Raw genomic sequence first — 19672 nt, 5'->3', positions numbered from 1 at the left:
TCCTACACTGTCCATCTTGCTACGTCAACAATGAATCGGCGCTATTTATTATATAAACAGAACTTCCTGTGGCTGTCTTCAAGTTTACCTGAATTCCCATCTCTGTTGAATAATATAATTTGTATATTTGGTTCCTTGTTTGACTATTCATCAAAATGAAGAACTATTGTAGATTACACCAATAGTATGGTTAGGCTGGCGGTTCTTGACCTTTTTTCCTGTGGCACCCCTTTTCAAAAATTGCCTAGGTCTGGTGCCCCCCCCCCCCCCCCATATTTTAAGGACTGTAGTAAAACCAATGGGTAAGAGGTCGAATTCCGGTCGATCTTTTCGTACTAGGACTTTACTTCTGTAAATATTTAGCACTTGAATCGCATCCGAGGACCACTCGAGTAATTAACGCTAGAGCAATTGTATGTGCTCTATTCGCCATCAAATCAAGATTGTTACAGCAACCATTGGGTATGAACTCGTACGATCTGCTTCGAGCTCGGTGTACACATCCTGAATTTCCCTCTGCGATTGGTAATATTGGCAGTTAGTTGTATTGCGGATTGTTTTATTGCTTTGTGTAACTAGTAAATCAAATGAGAATGTGGTAGCTCACATTGAATATAGTACTGCGCCGAGTTAATAACTTCAACAGGAGGTTGGTGCATTCTTTTTTGTTATACAAGCAACGTTTTTAGAATTGTAACCTACTGATTGCAATACTGTATTTTTGTTACATTTTTGCAGCATAAATAATTGTGTATAACTGATCTCCTATGAAATATGGCTCCAAAGGAATGCTCCTTGCATCCACGGTTCATGCTCACTTCCATGAATGCATTGAAAGACGAAGAAGAGTTTTGTGACATCACCATAGTGGTCGGTCAAGACGAAATCAAGGTTCACAAATTTGTATTGATTGCCGCGTCGAAATATTTCCGAGCCATGTTTTCGAATGATACAAAAGAATCAAAGACTGCGATTGTTTCATTCCCCGATACTCCTGGGGATGTTGTCAAACAATGCATCAACTTTATTTATACCGGGAAAGTTGATTTTACTTTGGATCACATCACTGATTTCATAAAAGCATCGGATATGTTTTGCCTCCATGATTTGACGAGTCTCTACGTTGAGTTTCTGTCAGAGAATATAACCATGGAAAATGTAGGGGAGATGCTATCGGTGGCTCTAATTTATCAGAAGGACCTTTTGAAAACCACCATTCAAATCTTTTTTCGGGAAAATCTCGAGGCATTTGTCGATTCACAAGAGCTGCAGTCATTACCAAAAGATAAATTCCTTTACTTACTGTCTCTTGTGCAAAACTGGGGTAAGAAATATGAAATGTTAAAATGGAAAGCAGTAGTGACCTGGGTCAAACATGACATGGTTGGAAGAAAAGATGCGTTTGATGATTGCTTCCAGTCGATTGATCTAGCATTTCTTCCTCAACAATTTATAACGGAAAATGTTGTTTGTGAGACGTTGGTGACTGATTCGAAGAAATGCTTGCACAAAATAGTGTGTCGTGATTATGTATTGGAAAAAAATCCAAAAGTACTGCCGGCTTGCAGTGAGCAGTTGATTGGTATCATATCATGTGATAAGAAATCTAGGATGGTGTACAGTTACAGCCTAATTGAAGATGAATGGTCGGTAGTTACTAAACTTCCTCCGATAATCAAAAGTGATTGGCTTGATGTTGTTGAATATAAAGGAATGATTTATGTCACAACCGGCAAATCCCTCTTCAGTTACGATGGATTAGAATGGAAAAAATTGTACGAGAGTGATTCGAAGGAAGAATATAACAAATGTATCAAATGTGGAAAATACATAGCGATGGTTACTGAAACACAAGCAGTCCTGTATGAAGTAGACGGTGGCAAGTCGACATCAATTAAAATCGAAAGAAACGGAATATGGGCTAGTAATAAATTTGCTATTACGAGTCTTGAAGAATGCATTTATGTCATTGAATGTTTTAATAGTAAGCTTGCTTTTGAGATCAACCTGAGAACCATGCAATGTATCCCGATTTCACCGATGCCAATTTCGGTTACGGAGGGATCTGCTTTCGGATATAATGGGATTGTGTATGCTATCAGTAACAATTTTACGAAAGTTGTGTTCTACAATGATATACGAAAGCAATGGGAATTTATTCCAGGTCTTAGCATTGGAAATTACTACACAGGATCCAAAGTTCATATCGCAGACAAGTTGTATGTATATGGAAAGCTATTGGGAACAGAGATATGTGCTGTAGAACTGGAAAAGTTTGTGGTATCGGAAAAGGATAAGCAAGCGCCTGCTCCGAAAGATGTGGATATTAGTGTTTGTTGCCTGTCATTTTCGAAATGATGGGTTCTTATTATTGGACATTGATTACTGACTTGTGAAATGTGACAATGTGGGAAACATTTCTTTTGTGAATTATGACACCATAGTTTGAACGTGGTTGTCTCGATGAACTTGATTACGGTAATTGCCTGCAATTCAGTGTCATTAGATTTTTGAATAATATGCAATATCTTTATCCAAACTCCATCACAGACCCCTGCTAAGATGAAAATTCGTGAAAACAACATAACTCTCCCTTCAGGCATGCCTGGAACACATTAATTGGTCATCACCAAGTCACAAAACTTATCAACGCAAATACTATTACCGTATATTATGGTAAAAAAGGAGTTGGAACTGAGGAAAATTTAGTGTGCACTGGTCTTTAGGTAACCTATCACTCTAACCACTAGGTTATTGTAATTTGGGGAAAATTCCGTACAAAAACAGCTCTACTGCCTATAACGCGACACATAGGTTTTATATTCCTCTTATGACCTGCTGGTGTACGCTGCTAGATATCCTTCCTCAAATGACCGATTTGCATGTGAGTGAATCATCTGATGGCCTTCTATCTCGTGTGCATTGAGATTTCCATGGCGTATTGTTTATTGGACCCATTGCATTTGAATGTGCATGTGCATATTATTTTTGAACAATGCATATGTATATTTCACACAAATACTGGAGTAGTGACCCCTGTGCGACATATTATCTATGTTTCTCATGGCAACCTCAAGATAGGCCTATTATGACACTCCTATAAGATAATATCTAAATGTAATAACAATGTTGGGCATACATTCTCAAAAATTAAAGTTGGTACATTCACTTTGTCGAATGTCGTCAGATATCGTTATGTTTTCTATCTCTCCATGTGCAGGTCCAGCACTGAATTTGCATGTAATGACTCGAGTCATGATTTTTTTTGTGACTCGACTTGACTCGAGTCATTTTTCAAATGCGTAACATGACTCATTGACTCGACTTGGACTGGAGTCATTGTGCACGACTCGAATCAAGTCATGTGACTCGAGACTAGGATGACCAAGACGGACATTTCATTATAACTTCAAAGAATAGTAAAGTTACCATGTTATTGGCATTTTGGCTATCAGTCCTGGTACTTGTAAATAGGGCCAGCAACTGTTAAGAATGAGGAAAATTACCATATTATGAATGCGAGCCATTCTATATCACTGGAGTAGAGTTGAAAAAGTGGGTTGAACCGGATTGAACTGAAAACGGAAAAGTGCACACTATGACTCACACTCAACCCTCTACTAGCTGACTTGAATCGGTGGTGAATTAAGAATTACTCGACTTGACTCAAAACTGTAGAAGTGAGATTGACTTGTGACTTGGTTAAGACCCTGGCAAGTATTACAACTAGACAAAATCCTGCTGGAGTAGTCGTAAAAAGTAGAAGTATTCATCACTTGACACCTAAGCATCTTGGTGTAATGGATTCCGTATTTTAGTGAATGCCTTGTGATGGCTGTAATGATTGCTTCTGTGATTGCTTTTTTCTAACTGTAACTTATGTGTGTTTTTGTGGTGATTGATGCTATTTTTTGTATAGTATGATTGGTGTGAAAGGATGCAGATTGCAGGGGTTAATAAAGTATCCATTTTCTTATGACTGACAGAAATGTGAAGGTGCAGTGTGGATTTCTGTTTTACATTTGTAACTGGTTGATTATTTTAATGTGCTGCATGATTTATTCTGTTTGCAAATAATCGGCGATTACAATTCTGTTTTCTGCTATTGTAATTTGGTAATTTTAGCTCATTTGGCAATAATCCAAGAACTGCACGTTCAATTCGTATTCATAGAACCCACTTCTTGACTGATCATCGCATATGTCAATATGTGATACTGTACTTATTTTGCCTGCTATCTTACATTTTATTGAGGATCCTTTATAGGAATTTACATCCTTGCTTCAAGCACCCCTACTCAATTCTTGAATCCATATTACATATTACGTACATATTGTCACCATTGCAAGATCATAATTTCCAATCCTGGTATTTCAACTGCTCAAGACAAGCAATGCACAATGTGAAATATAGGAGGCGATCGAAGCAACAGATAAACACTCTATCAATGTAATCCTCACCTCATCCCACCAGCTAGTGCACAGGAATCATGAGTCTGAATTGAATTTTATGTTGTGCGATTTTCAAATCTTGATCACCTGTGATCAAATAGCTCACGATACATTTTAATTAGACTGATACTGCTGGAGTAGGATCATGTCCTTGTCATGAGTGCGTGCTATCTGCAAATTCAACTATCAGATAGAATAGTGTCTTCCTTGACATTGTCTGCAATTACATTCTGTTGTTCCTATTGGCTTCCTGTTTCACTGTTCAGCAAAATCAAAAATTAGTGTAAATTGTACCATCCGATTGCTTAGACATGTGTGCCAATGATTTTCTGTTCATACTATTGAAGTAATTTTTATTCTATGTTTGACTGCAACCTGAAAATCGTGCAAATCTTTAGTTGTATTCGTAGAATTGACAATTTGAATGAGGTAAACAATAATGTTGTTAGCAAATTTTTTTTTGCTTGAAGCCTGGTTTTACAGAATTGTACTGCATATGACACGTTTCTTTGCGATTTTGAAGCATAAGTAATTTGTCGAACAACTACTCTCATAGGTGTGGCTACTTGGGAATGTTCATGTTGGTGTCTTCAAGTTTAATTGTATTTCCATTTCTTCTGAAGAATATAATTTGTACATTTGGTTTCTAGAGTGAGTATTCAGCAAAATGAAAAATCATTGTAGAATTATTTTATACTGTTTGTGTGACGAAAAGTGCTCAAAACCTTTATTTGTATTTGCATAGTTGACAATCTGACCTCCAAATGGAGGGAAACATTGATGTTATCAGTGCATTTTTGCTTGAAAAAAGTAACGTTTTCATAATTGCACAGGTTCTAACATGTTCCGTTACAATTTTGCAGCATAGTTAGTTATTTTCTCAAACTGATCTATGAAACATGGCTCCTAAGCAATGTTCCTTGCATCCACGATCCATGCTCGATTCCATGAACGCTTTGAAAGACGAAGAAAACTTTTGTGACATCACCATTGTGACAGGTCAAGATGAAGTGAAGGTTCATAAATTTGTCTTGATAGCCGCATCGGAATATTTCCAAGCCATGTTTTCGAGTGACAGAAAAGTCAAAGACTGGGATTGTTTCATTTCCAGATACTCCTGGTGAGAATGTGAAACAATGCATCAACTGCATTTATTCCGGTCAAGTTGAATTTTCTTTGGACTGCGTCACTGATTTCATAAAAGCATCGGATATCTTTTGCCTCCATAATTTGACGGATCTCCACGTTGGATTTATTTGTGAGAATGTAACCATGGACACTGTAGAAGAGATGCTGTCGGTGGCTCGAGTTCATAAAAAGAAACTTTTGAAAACCTCGATTCAAATCTTTTTTCGGGAAAATCTCAAGGCATTTGTCGAGTCACAAGAACCGCAGTCATTATGAAAGTAACCTACACCCTATTACAATCTCTCGGCTCATTGCCTACCCGTTTTTTCATATTTTTGCAAATTCTTAATTATTAACCTTCTCATTCCATTTTGAAAAGCCATCCAGCCGGTCATAACGAATATAGTTGACAAAACACTTTGACACAGATGAGGAGCCACTTTCCAGAGCTCTAAATATCACTTTTTCCACTGTCCAAAGTTACCCCGTTCTAATCAAATTTGAGGGGATAACTTTGGACATCACATTTTCTTATATCGATATAAGGATTAGCCCAATGAGATTTTTGCCATGGATTAAGACTACTTAGAGGTATCTGCTGCCAAGTTTTGAATCTATGAATCACATGCTATCTATGTTTGGTTGTAATAATTTTGATGGCCATCAATTTTGATGGAATTGACCCCCGCCAATAATTTATCAACGCTGGGTCAAGTTTATCTGGCAGTGAAATGAATTCACCTTTTATTGGTACTTTGTCTCATGAAAAAGAATTGGACATCCAGCGGCAACTCTTTTCCATCAATAACCATTTAAATCCTTTACTGCTCAGTGTCCAAAGTTACTCTGAAGTCCAAAGTTACCCCGGTTTACGGTACTAGAAAGTTTGTGTTGACTAAATAAAATAAGGTCGTTTTTCCAAAATGCCTATGGAATTACACACTTTTTTATTATACTTATGCTGTCGTCATTTTGATTCGACTCTCGGATTACCCACTTTTTAACAATACTGCTGTAGTGTTAACTGAAAAAAGTTTTTCCAGTCCTTCTCTCAAATCACCAGCTGGAATCTGGAACGTCCGCATTACAGATTTCACGTCATTTATAGCGTTATTTTGATCAGTCTGTCCATTACCTTGGCTGTCGAAGCTATAAAGGAGGACGGTTCTTCAAAAAGGAGGACATTTAAGCGTCCTCGTGGGACATTTTTGATTTCCCGAAAAAGGAGGACAAATCTTCCTAAAAAATGACATGTGGTAACACTACGTAGAAATGTGGCAGAATTAATAACTGAGATGTACCGTAATTTTCCGGATATAGTGCGCCCCCATGTATAATACGCACCCTTAAAATGACGTGTATATTCTGGGAAAAAGCCTATACCCATGTATAGTACTACGCACCCTGCATTCGCAGTACATGAGTACATGAATAATTGCGGTTTAGTATTCGATGTTGTTCTGTTTTACGATGTCACTGTCGAACAATCATGACATAATGATCGCAAATAAAAATACAATAAACGGCATTGTCTCTAAACGAGAGTAGATAGTAGCCAAAGCCTGTGAGGTCGGCGATGCAATAGTTCAGGCTAGCGGCACACGACATCTTGCGCACGACGCCTATTACAATTACAGAAGCGATTGCTCAGGCCAACGGTTATGTCGGGCGGACCAGTCCTGTTGGAGATGCGACTAATTACGCAAGCGATTATATCTTGCGCACGTGGCCTCTTGTGTATGCGATTGTTAAGGCCTGTCGTTAACGCGATGAATCAATAAGGATTGCCGCGCACGCTTGTAGCGATCAGGGACCTGATTTCGCTCGCGTATAAACTGCAAACCAACTCGGCAAGAGATCGCGTGCTTTGCAGATGACTCTCGTTAATTAGAAACACACTTTTCGTTAATTGGTAACACCTTGTTGCCAACACGCTTCTCTATTTGGCGGCGCGTTACACTCTATAACAGTGGTTCCCAACCTTTTTCGATGGCAGGGCCAAATTTAGAATTTCAGAGTACGGCCGGGGCCGCACGAATACCACGGCAATGAAAGGAACCCAAAATAGTCACCAAAATATGAAAATTGGCATTGTTCCGATCATTCGTTTGACGCCATTGGCCATTGTGTTTGCCGCGCTCCCATTGTTCAGAACAATCGACATTTGCTGGCTATTTCGGAGTAGTTTTATTGCACTGGCGAGATTTCAATTCGTATTTTTGGAATCAGTGCGACACTTGCTTTCGATAAACACCGACATATCAAATTATTCGGATGCTTGGGTCGCGAGCTATAGGACTACCAATTATGCTGCTTTTTGCCGGCTAAGCAGTCCGCATTTCGGCGTATTCAATCGTGAGTCACTTGTTGCACATCTATCCGTAAATTAGTTGTCAATACCCAGGGCCGTTACAGCACTTCGTCAGCCCCCCCAAAAAACGTTTCTCTTGGGCCCGCCATAGGGTGATAGACCGAACTTCGAAGCCCCCAGACCTTCTCAGGCTAGATGGCTGTTTACCGCCAGTTATCATCAAAATCGGGTGTCCGTTTTAGGCAGCTACTCACGACAAATCGCGCAAAGCGCGAAAAATTTCCATAATTCATGATTGAATCGGTCAATATAATCGGGAATTGCATATATATTGGTATCAATTTTTATCCTCTCTCTGCTCACGTAATCAGATTGACCGGTTGAGTCGAGTGAGTTGTGTTTGAAAAGGTAGAACCAATCAATAATAATTAAACATCTTCGGGCGTATACCCGGTGGCAGGAACGAAACAGCACTTTGTCAGCCCCCCCCCCCCCCAGAACACTTGGGTCTTGAGCTCCCATAGGGTGATAAACCGACCCCCCCGTGCCGTTGTTCGCTTCTGCCACGAAATCAGGATCCCCGTTTAGTGAGCCAGCGCTGTGCGCGAAAATTTTCGATAATTCAAAATAAAATAGGTCAATGAGATCGGGAATTGCATATATATTGCTATCAATTACTTGTCCTCTCTGCTCACGTAATCAGATTTACCGGTAGAGCTGAGTGAGGTGTCTTGGAAACTGTATGGCCCGTAAATAATAATTAAACATATTCGGACGGGCGGACCCGTTGGTCAGACTTCGTTACATGATGTTATTTGTTATTTCGTGACCTCCAGTTTGCTGTATCAAAAAATATAGAATCGCCCAAACGTACTTTTTTTTTGTATTTGGGGTATTCATGGTGTTTGTCGACTACTATGGTCATTTACACCAGGCCGATATTCTTCTTATTTTCCGTAACTGCCGACTTATAGCACGGCCCACCTCTAGGCTTTTGTAAGACACCGCTGACGCGGATGAGGTGGCGAGGAGGAGCCTAGGAGGAGCCTCCGACACTTACGTATCGGAATTCGGAAGTCGACCTCGATCGGAGTTTGCGGTCAGCGTAAGGGCAGTCCTTTTCGGCCAAGGTTTTCTAGCTTCCGATCGTTCTGGCACACTTCTTAGAATCGCATGTTACATGGCCTAAAACTTTATAAGTCTTCGTGCGGCGTGGCGCGGTAATGGCTAACGCCGATATGCCCACTTCTATAAATCTTGCGTATTTTATCTTGATCGAAGAGTACGCAATAATTAAGGTACTTGGAAACTTGAAATCGCGCGCGGCGCGAAAAATCTTTGAAAAAGTTGCATAAAATTTCATAAAATACTCTATAATTTATGCTAATTCACTAAATAATTTTGGGCCCCCTTCGAGCTCGCTGCCCCTAATTGGGGGGCTTGGGGTGTGGCAGTTACGGTCCTGTCAATACCTCTAACTATACCTATATCTATAGGTACTGCCCGTTCAACTGGAAAGTTACGGCACATTGCATTGAAACAGCAGTGACGTAATCTTAGCAGTCTACTCACAACTTGCCTGCAATGCTAATTGAAAACTCCAGACTCCAAGCCAAGCAAGAGTATTTTATAAATATTTTTTTTTCATAGATCGATTTCTCAATATTTTTTTGGGGGCCGCGGTTGGGAATCACCTATAATACGAATTATGGGGGCCCAATGGCTAGAGGTGATGCGCGATTTAAACAAACATGAAGAAAGGAGTGATTTGAAGTTTTGATCGAGGGATTTTTTTTCAAGGCTTGCTGTACCCATGTATAATACGCACCCCCTATTTTGGGCAAAAAAATTGGTAAAATTTTGCGCATTATACATGGAAAATTACGGTAAATGACAAATATATATATTACTATTAGAGTGACTCGTAAGCGTTTAATATCGCCAATTACTTAGTCGCTTGTAGCCTATATGGCGATAAAATTGCGACGGCAATCTCATAATTGCCCATAAACATTAGTTGTTGGTTATTTATAGAATCGACAATCTGACCCCTAAATGTCGGCAAATGTGAACATTTTTGGTGCATTCTTTTTTTAAAAACAAGCAGCGATTTTAAAATTGTACTGATTACAATATTGTATTTTTGTTACATTTTGCAGCATATGTAATTACATGTGTCTAACTGATCTTCTATGAAATATGTCTCCAAAGGAATGTTCCTTGCATCCACGATCCATGCTCGATTCCATGAATGCGTTGAGAGAAGAAGAAGAGTTTTGTGACATCACTTTTGTGGCTGGGCAAGACGAAATCAAAGTTCATAAATTTGTATTGATTGCCGCGTCGGAATATTTCCGAGCCATGTTTTCGAATGATACGAAAGAATCAAAGACTGGGATTGTCTCATTCCCTGATACATCTGGTGATGTTGTGAAACAATGCATCAACTTCATTTATACCGGGAAAGTTGATTTTACTTTGGATCGCATAACTGATTTCATAAAAACATCGGATATATTTTGCCTCCATGATTTGACGGATCTCTACGTTGAATTTCTTTCCGAGAATGTAACCATGGAAAATGTAGCGGAGATGCTATCGGTGGCTCTGCTTTATCAAAAGAAACTTTTGATAACGTCAATTCAAATCTTTTTCCAGGAAAATCTCAATGCATTTATTGAGTCACCAGAGCTGAAGTCTTTATCAAAAGATATATTGCTTTACTTGCTGTCTCTTGTGGAAAACTGGGGCAAGAAATATGAAACGTTAAAATGGAATGCAGTGATGACCTGGGTCAAACATGACATGCTTAGAAGAAAAGATGCCTTTGACGATTGCTTCCAGTCGATTGATCTAGCATTTCTTACTCGACAATTTATAAGCGAAAATATCATTTGTGAGGCATTGGTGACTGATTCAAAGAAATGCTTGCAGAAAATAGTGAGTCATGATTATGCATTGGAAAAATGTTCCAAAGTGCCCCTGGCTTGTGGTCAACAGATGACCGGCATCATATCATGTGACACTAAATCCAGGACGGTGTACAGGTACAGCCAAATTGAAGATAAATGGTCGGTATTTACGAGACTTCCTCCTGGCATATCAACCAAGTGCCTTGATGTAGTTGAGCATAAAGGAATAATTTATGTCACAACTGGCAATGCAGTCTTTAGTTACAGTGAGTTGAAATGGAAAAAGTTGTACGAGAACGATTTGGAGGATGAATACAACAGATGCATCATATGTGGGAAATACATTGCGATGGTTACACGACGACAAGTAGTCCTATATGAATTAGGCGTTGGCACGTCGTCATCAATTGAAATCAAAAGAAATGCACCATGCATTAGTAATAAATTTGCTATTACGAGTATGGAAGAATGCATTTATGTCATTGATGCTGTACCAGGCTGTGTTAACACACGTGCTTTTCAGATCAATTTGAGAACCATGCAGAGTATCCAGATCTCAAAGATTCCAATTTCAGTTGCGGAGGGATCTGCATTTAGGTATAATGGGACTGTGTATGCTATCAGTAACCATTCAAAGGAAGTTGTATTCCACGATGATATAACAAAGCAATGGAAATTCGTTCCTGGTCTACGCATTGAAAAATACAATGCAGGATGCAAAATTCATATCACGGACAAGTTGTATATATATGATAAACAATTACGAACAAAGATAGCAACTGTAGAATTGGATAAGTTCTTGGTATCTGAAGATGAGCAACCACCCTCTCCGAAAGATGCGAGTGTTTGTTGCATGTCATTTTCGAAATGATGGGTGCTATTTGTGACCAATGATTAACGACTTGTGAATTATCTCAATGTGGGAAGTATTTTATTTGCGAATCATCACACCATAGTTTGAACGTGGTTGTCTCAATGAACTTGATTAATTTCCTACAAATCAGCAGAGGTGGTCAAAGTAGTCACCATTGCTACTCAAGTAGAAGTAGAAGTAACGCCGTAATTTCTACTCAAGTAGAAGTAGGAGTGGTGGTTCACAAGTATGTAAGTAAGTAGGTATTCTACGCTTATTTTTGCCTACAAAACTTTCAAGTAGAAGTCGAAGTAGTCTAAAATCATAACTACTTATAAAGTAGTGTGAGTAGGCAAAATCTACTTCAAGTACTTCGTAACTGACCACCTCTGCAAATTGATTTTTTTTAATGGTAAATATTTGCAATCTCTATCATAGACCCTTCTTAACATGAAAATTCGTGAAAAAATATCACTACACATACTATTACCGTATATTAGAAAATGGTCGAAAAAAGATTTGATGTAAGTCGTTTCCACTGGTTGGGACTTGGAACTGAGGAAACTTTAGTGCTCACCGGTCTTTAGGTAACATCAACCAAACCACTAGGTTATTGAAATTTGGAAAAAAATCTCTACAAAAACAGCTGTACTGCCTATCATGCAACGGATAGGTTACCAACGTAAAATGCACGAACACAACGGTGTGTTTTATGACCTGCTGGTGAACGCTGCTAGATATTCTTCCTCAAATGACCGACTAGCACGTAAGTGAATCATCTGATTATCTCAACATACCACGACGGCCTGTGACCACCTGTCTCGTAGACATATGCATCGAGTCCATGCAGATTAGGGCGGTTCAAAAATAACCTTTTTTCCTGAATCTTGCTGGTTACTTGATTAAATCGTTAGGTTGCCTCGAAAAACGACGCACACCAAATTTGAATTCATTCCAACCGATATTCGCGGATTTCGTAGAGTTTGAAAATTTTGAATTTGCCTGAAAATGCAAAAAAAAAATTTTTTTCCAATTTTCCCTCGATCCATATGAAATTGTTGCGCTGTCTTCAAAAACGATGGAAAACAAATTTGACTCAATTACAAGCTGCAGAAGTGGAGTTATTCAAGTTTTTTTATGATAATTCTGGGATGATCCCTCAATCAAGGATAATCCCAGAACTATCAAAGAAAAACTGAAATAACTCCACTTCTACGGCTTCGAATTGAGTCAAATTTGTTGTGCATGGTTTTTGAAGACAGCGCAATAATTTCATGGGGTTGGCATAAAAATTTGAAAAAAATTTTTTTTTTTGCATTTTTAGGCAAATTCAAAATTTTCAAACTCTACGAAATCCGCGAATATTGGTTGGAATGAATTCAAATTTGGTGTGCGTCATTTTTTAAGGCAACCTAACGATTTAATCAAGTAACCAGCAAGATTCAGGAAAAAAGTTTCTTTTTGAACCGCCCTAAATTGCAGATTTTGTTGTTTACCATTTTCATGACATATTGTTTATTGAACACATCGAAAATTTGAATGTGCATGTGCATATTATTTTTAAACAATTCATATATATATTACTTTACAAATTCTGGAGTAATGACCCATTTCGGACATCTTATCTTTGTTTCTCATGGCAACCCTAAGATATGCTTATTATGACAGTCCTATCGGATATTATGTTGATTTGATTGATAACAATGTTGGGAATACATTCTCGAAAATTGAAGTTGGTACCTATACTTTGTCGAATGTGGTCAGAATATATTTGGTTATGTTTCCTATTTATCCATGTTCAGAACCAGCACTGAATTTGCTTGTCAGGCATTAACGACAGGAAGGAAGAGTACAACCTGCGACTTCTGGCTTGTGGTAACAACAGTACAACCACTGAGCCAGTGTCGAACTGTTTCAACACCTGAGATTACAGCAGGGTTGTAACCAAGTCACATGGTTCCGAGTCACGAGTCAATCATACTTTTGTGGTTTTGACTCGAGTCGAGTCGAGTCATTTTCAATTCATCACAGACTCGAGTCCGAGTCCAAGTCACCGTTTAAAGGGTCAAGTCCGAGTCATGGTGTTATGACTCGAGTCGAGTCCAAGTCACAGTATTGAAGTCATGTTCAACTCATGTTTTCAATCCTGCTTGGGTAATATCGAATTCCTTGTTTGCGAAACATGCTCATTTTGTCCCTATCAGAGTCTTGGCACGTGTTTATTTAGGCAGATAACGGACAGGTCCTGGTCTTATTTACCGATGTTAAAGATAACTTTACTAATCTTAGAACTTAAAATCGAATATCTCTCTTGTCAGTCTGATACATCACCAATACAAGCATTCAGTTTTTATTATGAACACATCGACGATAGTTCACGAATAGCTGATAGAGAACCAACAAATTCACGTCAAGATACTAGTTGATAGAGAATCAATAGATGCATGTTTATGTAGAGGTATTTACAACAGGCCAGCATGCTGTAAAAGCGTGCATGCAACTATGTGCATTGTGCAGTGACAACAGAACAGATACCCTTTGATTATACTAAAGGTTTTCCCAATTGCATTACAGACTACATCGCAGTTACAGCATTGGAGAAATAATTGTACAATGGGGCTGTTCAAAAACATTTTTTCAAATTTTCCGACTACTTCTTAAAATTGCTAGATTGCCTAAAAAATCAAATTTGGCTCAATTCCAACCAGTAGAAAGCAATGCTATGAAAGAAAATTTTAGACTAATTACAAATAGAGATTTTCGAATTTTACCGGCTATCTCATGATATTGTTACATTGTGTAAAAATATGATTCATAGCAAATTTGACTCAATTCCAACTAGAAAAAGTGAAGTTATTAGAGTAGAATGTTTTGGATATGAAAAAATAATCGGCTTACTACTATGTAATTATATTATATGAAAGAATTTCTCACTAAAATACTCCATTTATTTTCAAATCCAAAATATTCTTCTCTCACATCATTGATTCCACTTTTTTCAAATTAAGCCAGATTCAGTGTTCCTTTTATGCAACATAACAATTTTATCAAGTAACCACCCAGTAAAATAAAAAAGCAGTTATTTTAGAACAGCCATATTGTACAAACATCACACAACATTAGCCATTCATTATTACTCACGTGCACAATGCACATACCTAACAAAACGTCAAATGGACGAGGGGCATTGTGTGTTTTCACAGACAGCAGATCAAATCAATGAGTTACACCTCAAAAATACTAATGTGGAAAGGAGATCCTCGAATATGTTAAAGCGGCATGGCCGTAGAATGAATCCACATCTACTGAATACACGCTCCACTAGTGCACTCGATGCAGGAATTGACAAGCATTTTTGAACCACACTGAAGAGCATTTAATACTCATTCTGTCTAGTCGCCCAAAAATGCAAAGAATCATCGCTTTCAAATCTACACATGAGATTATCAGTCTCTTCACCATCTGAGTCATTTCATTGCCTCTAATTGAACTTTGATCCAATTGTTTGCTTGTATAATTGAAAAGTCTTGAGTACTTTAATTGCGGAGGATCTATTACCTCTTCATCACTGGACGATTTTGTACAATGCATTGCTACTATGTATCATTTTCTGTTGTTTTTACGGCGGCATATCTGATATCAGACAAGTGCAACGAAAGCAGTGGTGACAAATAGCGATGTCGGCAGAATTCGTCGGATGCGTTGATCTAGCCATTATGATTCGCAAATTTCTTCATCTTCAAGTCATATAAAATAAGCCGAGTCAATGACTTGGGTCGAGTCATGCGTAATGACTCGAGTACAAGTCGAGTCAATCCAAATATTGACTCGAGTCGAGTCGAGTCATTTTCCCATTTCAAGAAAATTACTCGAGTCAAGTCGAGTCATAAAAAAATCGTGACTCGAGTCTGACTCGAGTCATTACAACCCTGGATTACAGCAGGTATATCATGTCATGAATATGAATTCCTGTTGATAGCGTAGTGGTGACGATTAGCGCCGGGCGGCCCAGGCCGTGTTTTATCCTGAAAAACCGTTAAATATAAGTTATAGTCTGCAAACAACAGGATTGTTTCTCGCGATTTTTTTGTGACTCGAGTCATTTTTTCGAATGCGTAAAATGACTCGACTCGGGTCAATTTTTATATTGACTCGACTTGTACTGGAGTCATTGTGCACGACTCGAACCAAGTCATATGACGCAAGAGTAGGACGGCCAAGACGGACATTTCATTAACTTCAAAGAATAGTAAAGTTACCATGTTATTGTTATTTCGTCTATTAGTCCTGATACTTGAAAATAGGGCCAGAAACTCTTAGGGCTGAAGAAAATTACTATAGTATGAATCGGAGCTATTTTATATCACTCGCGCAGAGTTGAAAAACATGGGTTGAACCGGATTGAACTGATAACGGAACATTGAGTCAAAACACTATGACTCGGACTCGATCCTCTACTAGCTGACTTGACTCGGTGGTGAATTGAGAATTACTCGACTTGACTTGAGTCAAAATTTTGGAAGTGACATTGACTTGTGACTCGGAACCTTGAGCCTTGGTTACAACCCTGGCAAGAAAATCCTACGTGAGTGGTTGGGAAAAGTGGAAGTATTCGTCGCTTAGCACCTGAGCATCTTGATGTAATGGATTCCGTATTTTAGTGAGTGCCATGTGATGGCTGTAAACCTGTCGTGATTGCTTCTGTGATTGCTCCTGATGACTACTTGATTGCTTTTCTCTCTCTATCCCAGAGGTCTCAAACTCAAATGTGCTCGCGGGCCAGTTTTCCAGTTTTGACGACGCCACGGGCCGCAGCATTTATAGGGATATTCTATCTCTTTCCAAGTAGGGCTTATTTGGCGGGAATGAATTGTTCTATTGAAAATGAGTCGATCCAAAAGGCTGACAGTATCGTCAAATGTGATTTACTCTTGTATAAATTCAGGCGTGGCACGAAAAGAATCATCACATTTATAACTATTTGAAAAGAATTGTTGTTGTACTTGATATATATTAATTATAAGATTTAGCCACAATATGGGCGGACAAATGTATGATGCCATCATAAAAGCTATCGGGTTATAATTTTGCAGCTACTATGAATATTTTGAATTTAACAGTTTGATAACAGATACTGATTTGATATCAAAACATTTTTAGGTTGGGTATTGTAATTCCAATCCAAGATTCCGGTATACTTCTGATAAGTAGGCTAATAATCTCATAGCCAAATATCTTCAAATATAGGAGCAGAAACAAATATAAATATAATATAAATATATTAATGATTGTGCCTTAGTGATTGAAATGTCGGGACGCCGAACGGGCCATTGTTGTTACATCGTTGGAGCGTACAACATACGGTACTCGGTACTTGTAAGTGCCCTTAATAACATGGTTTAGCGACCAAAGATGTAACTGACAGATTGCCAATGGTTACCAAAACTACTTGCTTAGTTCGCGAAATACCAAGCTGCGACCTTCTGATCTATTACTATTCCCCTGATTCGCGATTAGTTTGTTGCGTCCATGGTTCTAACAAATTCACGGCATTCCGAGTCACTCCGAGTCCACTCGAGTCATTTTCATTTTGGCATCGAGTTAGCCCGAGTCTGAGTAATTCTAAGAAAGGTCGCGTCCAAGTCCAACTCACAAATTTCAGTCAGGAATCGTCTAAGGGTCAGGTTTTGCTATCATGAACTGGAAATATGGCGAAATAGTGAATCTTCCACTGCATGGTAGCGTTTGCAATTGATGTGATAGTGAAGTTTGGTGAATAGTTTCAGTATTTCGGGGCAATTTAAGAGGGAATTTTGACTTTATAACCTGAAAAGATATATGTGAAACTTAGGCCTATACATTGTCAAAGTATTAAAAATCTAAAATGTCGTCGCGGGCCGCACAAAACGCTCTGGCGGGCCGCATGCGGCCCGCGGGCCGCGTGTTTGAGACCTCTGCTCTATCCTAACTGTAGCTGATGTGTTGTTTTGTGGTTTTGATTCAGTTGTTGTCTAGTATGTTTGGTGTGAAAGGGTGCAGAGTGAAGAAATGTTTCCATTTTCCAATGCCTGACAGAATATGAAGGTGCAGGATAAGTTTATGTTTAGCTAAACAGTTGTAACTGGTCAAGACATTTTGATTCGGCTTACCATATTTTGGAAATCTCAAAAGAGGACACCTTTTTAGAAATTTGAGACTTGCAAAACCGGTGAAGAATTCTCAAAATTCGGTGAATTTTTCCCACTTTGTGATCGATTGACTAAAAAAAGGTCAACTTTTCGCTCGATGCTCAAAATACCATTTTTCTCTCCACATTGTTAGGTGGTTGACTAGAAAAAAAAGTCAACTTTTCGCTCAGAGCTCAAATCACCGTTTTTCATTCTCAAATACCCGCCGGAGCGTCACTTCGAGTCTAATCGTGTCCTCCTAGGACACTTTCAAAAAAGTCAAAAAAGAGGACGTATGGTAACCCTATGTATGGTATGTAATTTAATTATATTTAACTGAAAGATTTTTACTGACGCTCATGAAAGTTAGCGTTTCATGAAAATCTTAAGCCGAGACTGTTTCTTTTAATATTGTGTTAAAAACGCGAGACGTACTGAAACTGCACGAATGACGACTCAAAGCATAGCCTACGCAAAAAAAGTAATTCCCAAGGGGGCGCTGCAGCACCATCAAAAAATTGTAGCAGCTGCACTGCTATTCAGAGTTCAGAATCGCATACTTCTTGCTACGCCAATAGAATTTTGGTCTTTTATTTAGTCATGCTTGAATTCGATACTATGCTTAGGTCAATAAAATCAACACAAACTTAAATTCTTCGGACCTTTTTGTCACTGGCTGCATAACCCCCACCCTACGGCAGGGGCGGGCAAATTCTCCGGTCTGCAGGTCGGATATGGGAAAATGAAGTACTTGGCTGGCCGGATTACAGAATATATAAATGATTCGCGTGTTTATCCACCTATACAAAGAATAAATCGTATTTAATGTATGAACTTCAAGTTAAAAGCATGGAGAATGAAAACAGTATTCAATGAATTTATTAACAATATCACTCAGCTGTGGTGAGTCAGAATTTTTGACGAGTTCTTTGAACTCTGGTTGCATGTCGCATGTAGAAACCCTTAGTAACGACTGCCAGTGAGCATCAGTTATATGGAATAATAGCTACACGAAGAATATAATTCAAATATATCTAATCGCACCGCTGCTTATATTACTCTGCAGACATGGGGTAATCGCGATTAGTAATCGTAATCTATTACGACGATTACATCATTTTCAACTAATCGTAATCGCAATCGATTACATTCGAAAAAAATCCGAAGTAATCGTAATCGACTACTTCCCATATCTAATCGATTTCTTTGTGAAAGAACGATTACTTATTATTTGTACAAGGACTATGACAGTGGTCGGGAACCTATGGCTCGCGAGCCATATATGGCTCTTTTGGGTATAAGATATGGCTCTTTGCCAAATATTTATTTTTGTATTGAATTGATCAATATTGCAACGACTTGTTGGTAAATTTTCATCACGGTCAGAATAATTATTCTCGTGGCAGTAACATGTCTTTGAGAGGTAAAGAGAATGCCGTCTTCCGGTTTAGGGGCTCGGACCCCCTCTTTTCAAAATCATCAAATTTACGTTACTGTCACGCCGGCGGCCAATATCTGTCGCGAATTCTATGTAGGCTACCCGACTCGAAATCTGGAATTGTGCGATACGTTGATTAATCAAAGAGCATAGCAGACATGGCGACGCCCATTTCAAAACGCAGTTTTTAAATACGCATTGTCTTCGTTATCTACGGCGCGTAATGAACTGTTGTAGATGTGACAATTACAAACTCGAATTACAAACAACGTCATAGCCATCCACGTTCTTGTTTGATAAGTAAAGCTCTGTGTAGTACCGGCGATGAAATGTAGGCATGTAGCGCAACCTAATGTTACCGCCGAATACTTGGAGAATTGAGATGTCGATAAGTATTTAGATTTTCGCAATC

General features: G+C 38.7%; 1 protein-coding gene across 1 annotated transcript; it reads left to right on the top strand.

Annotated features, from left to right (window-relative positions):
* Window positions 1-8984: 8984 nt before the first annotated feature.
* LOC145443035 (uncharacterized) lies at window positions 8985-12502 on the top strand. The gene has a single exon (XM_080321020.1). It carries the CDS (start codon window positions 10090-10092, stop codon window positions 11671-11673), a length of 1584 nt encoding a protein of 527 aa, XP_080177146.1. The 5' UTR covers window positions 8985-10089; the 3' UTR covers window positions 11674-12502.
* Window positions 12503-19672: the final 7170 nt, after the last annotated feature.

This window comes from Botryllus schlosseri, chromosome 1 (assembly GCF_051294905.1).
Source record: "Botryllus schlosseri isolate E-star chromosome 1, Bs_hap1, whole genome shotgun sequence".
Classification (NCBI taxonomy): Eukaryota; Metazoa; Chordata; class Ascidiacea; order Stolidobranchia; family Styelidae; genus Botryllus; species Botryllus schlosseri.
The sequence above is the reverse complement of the archived record's forward strand: the minus strand, read 5'-3'. Positions and strand labels throughout refer to the sequence as shown.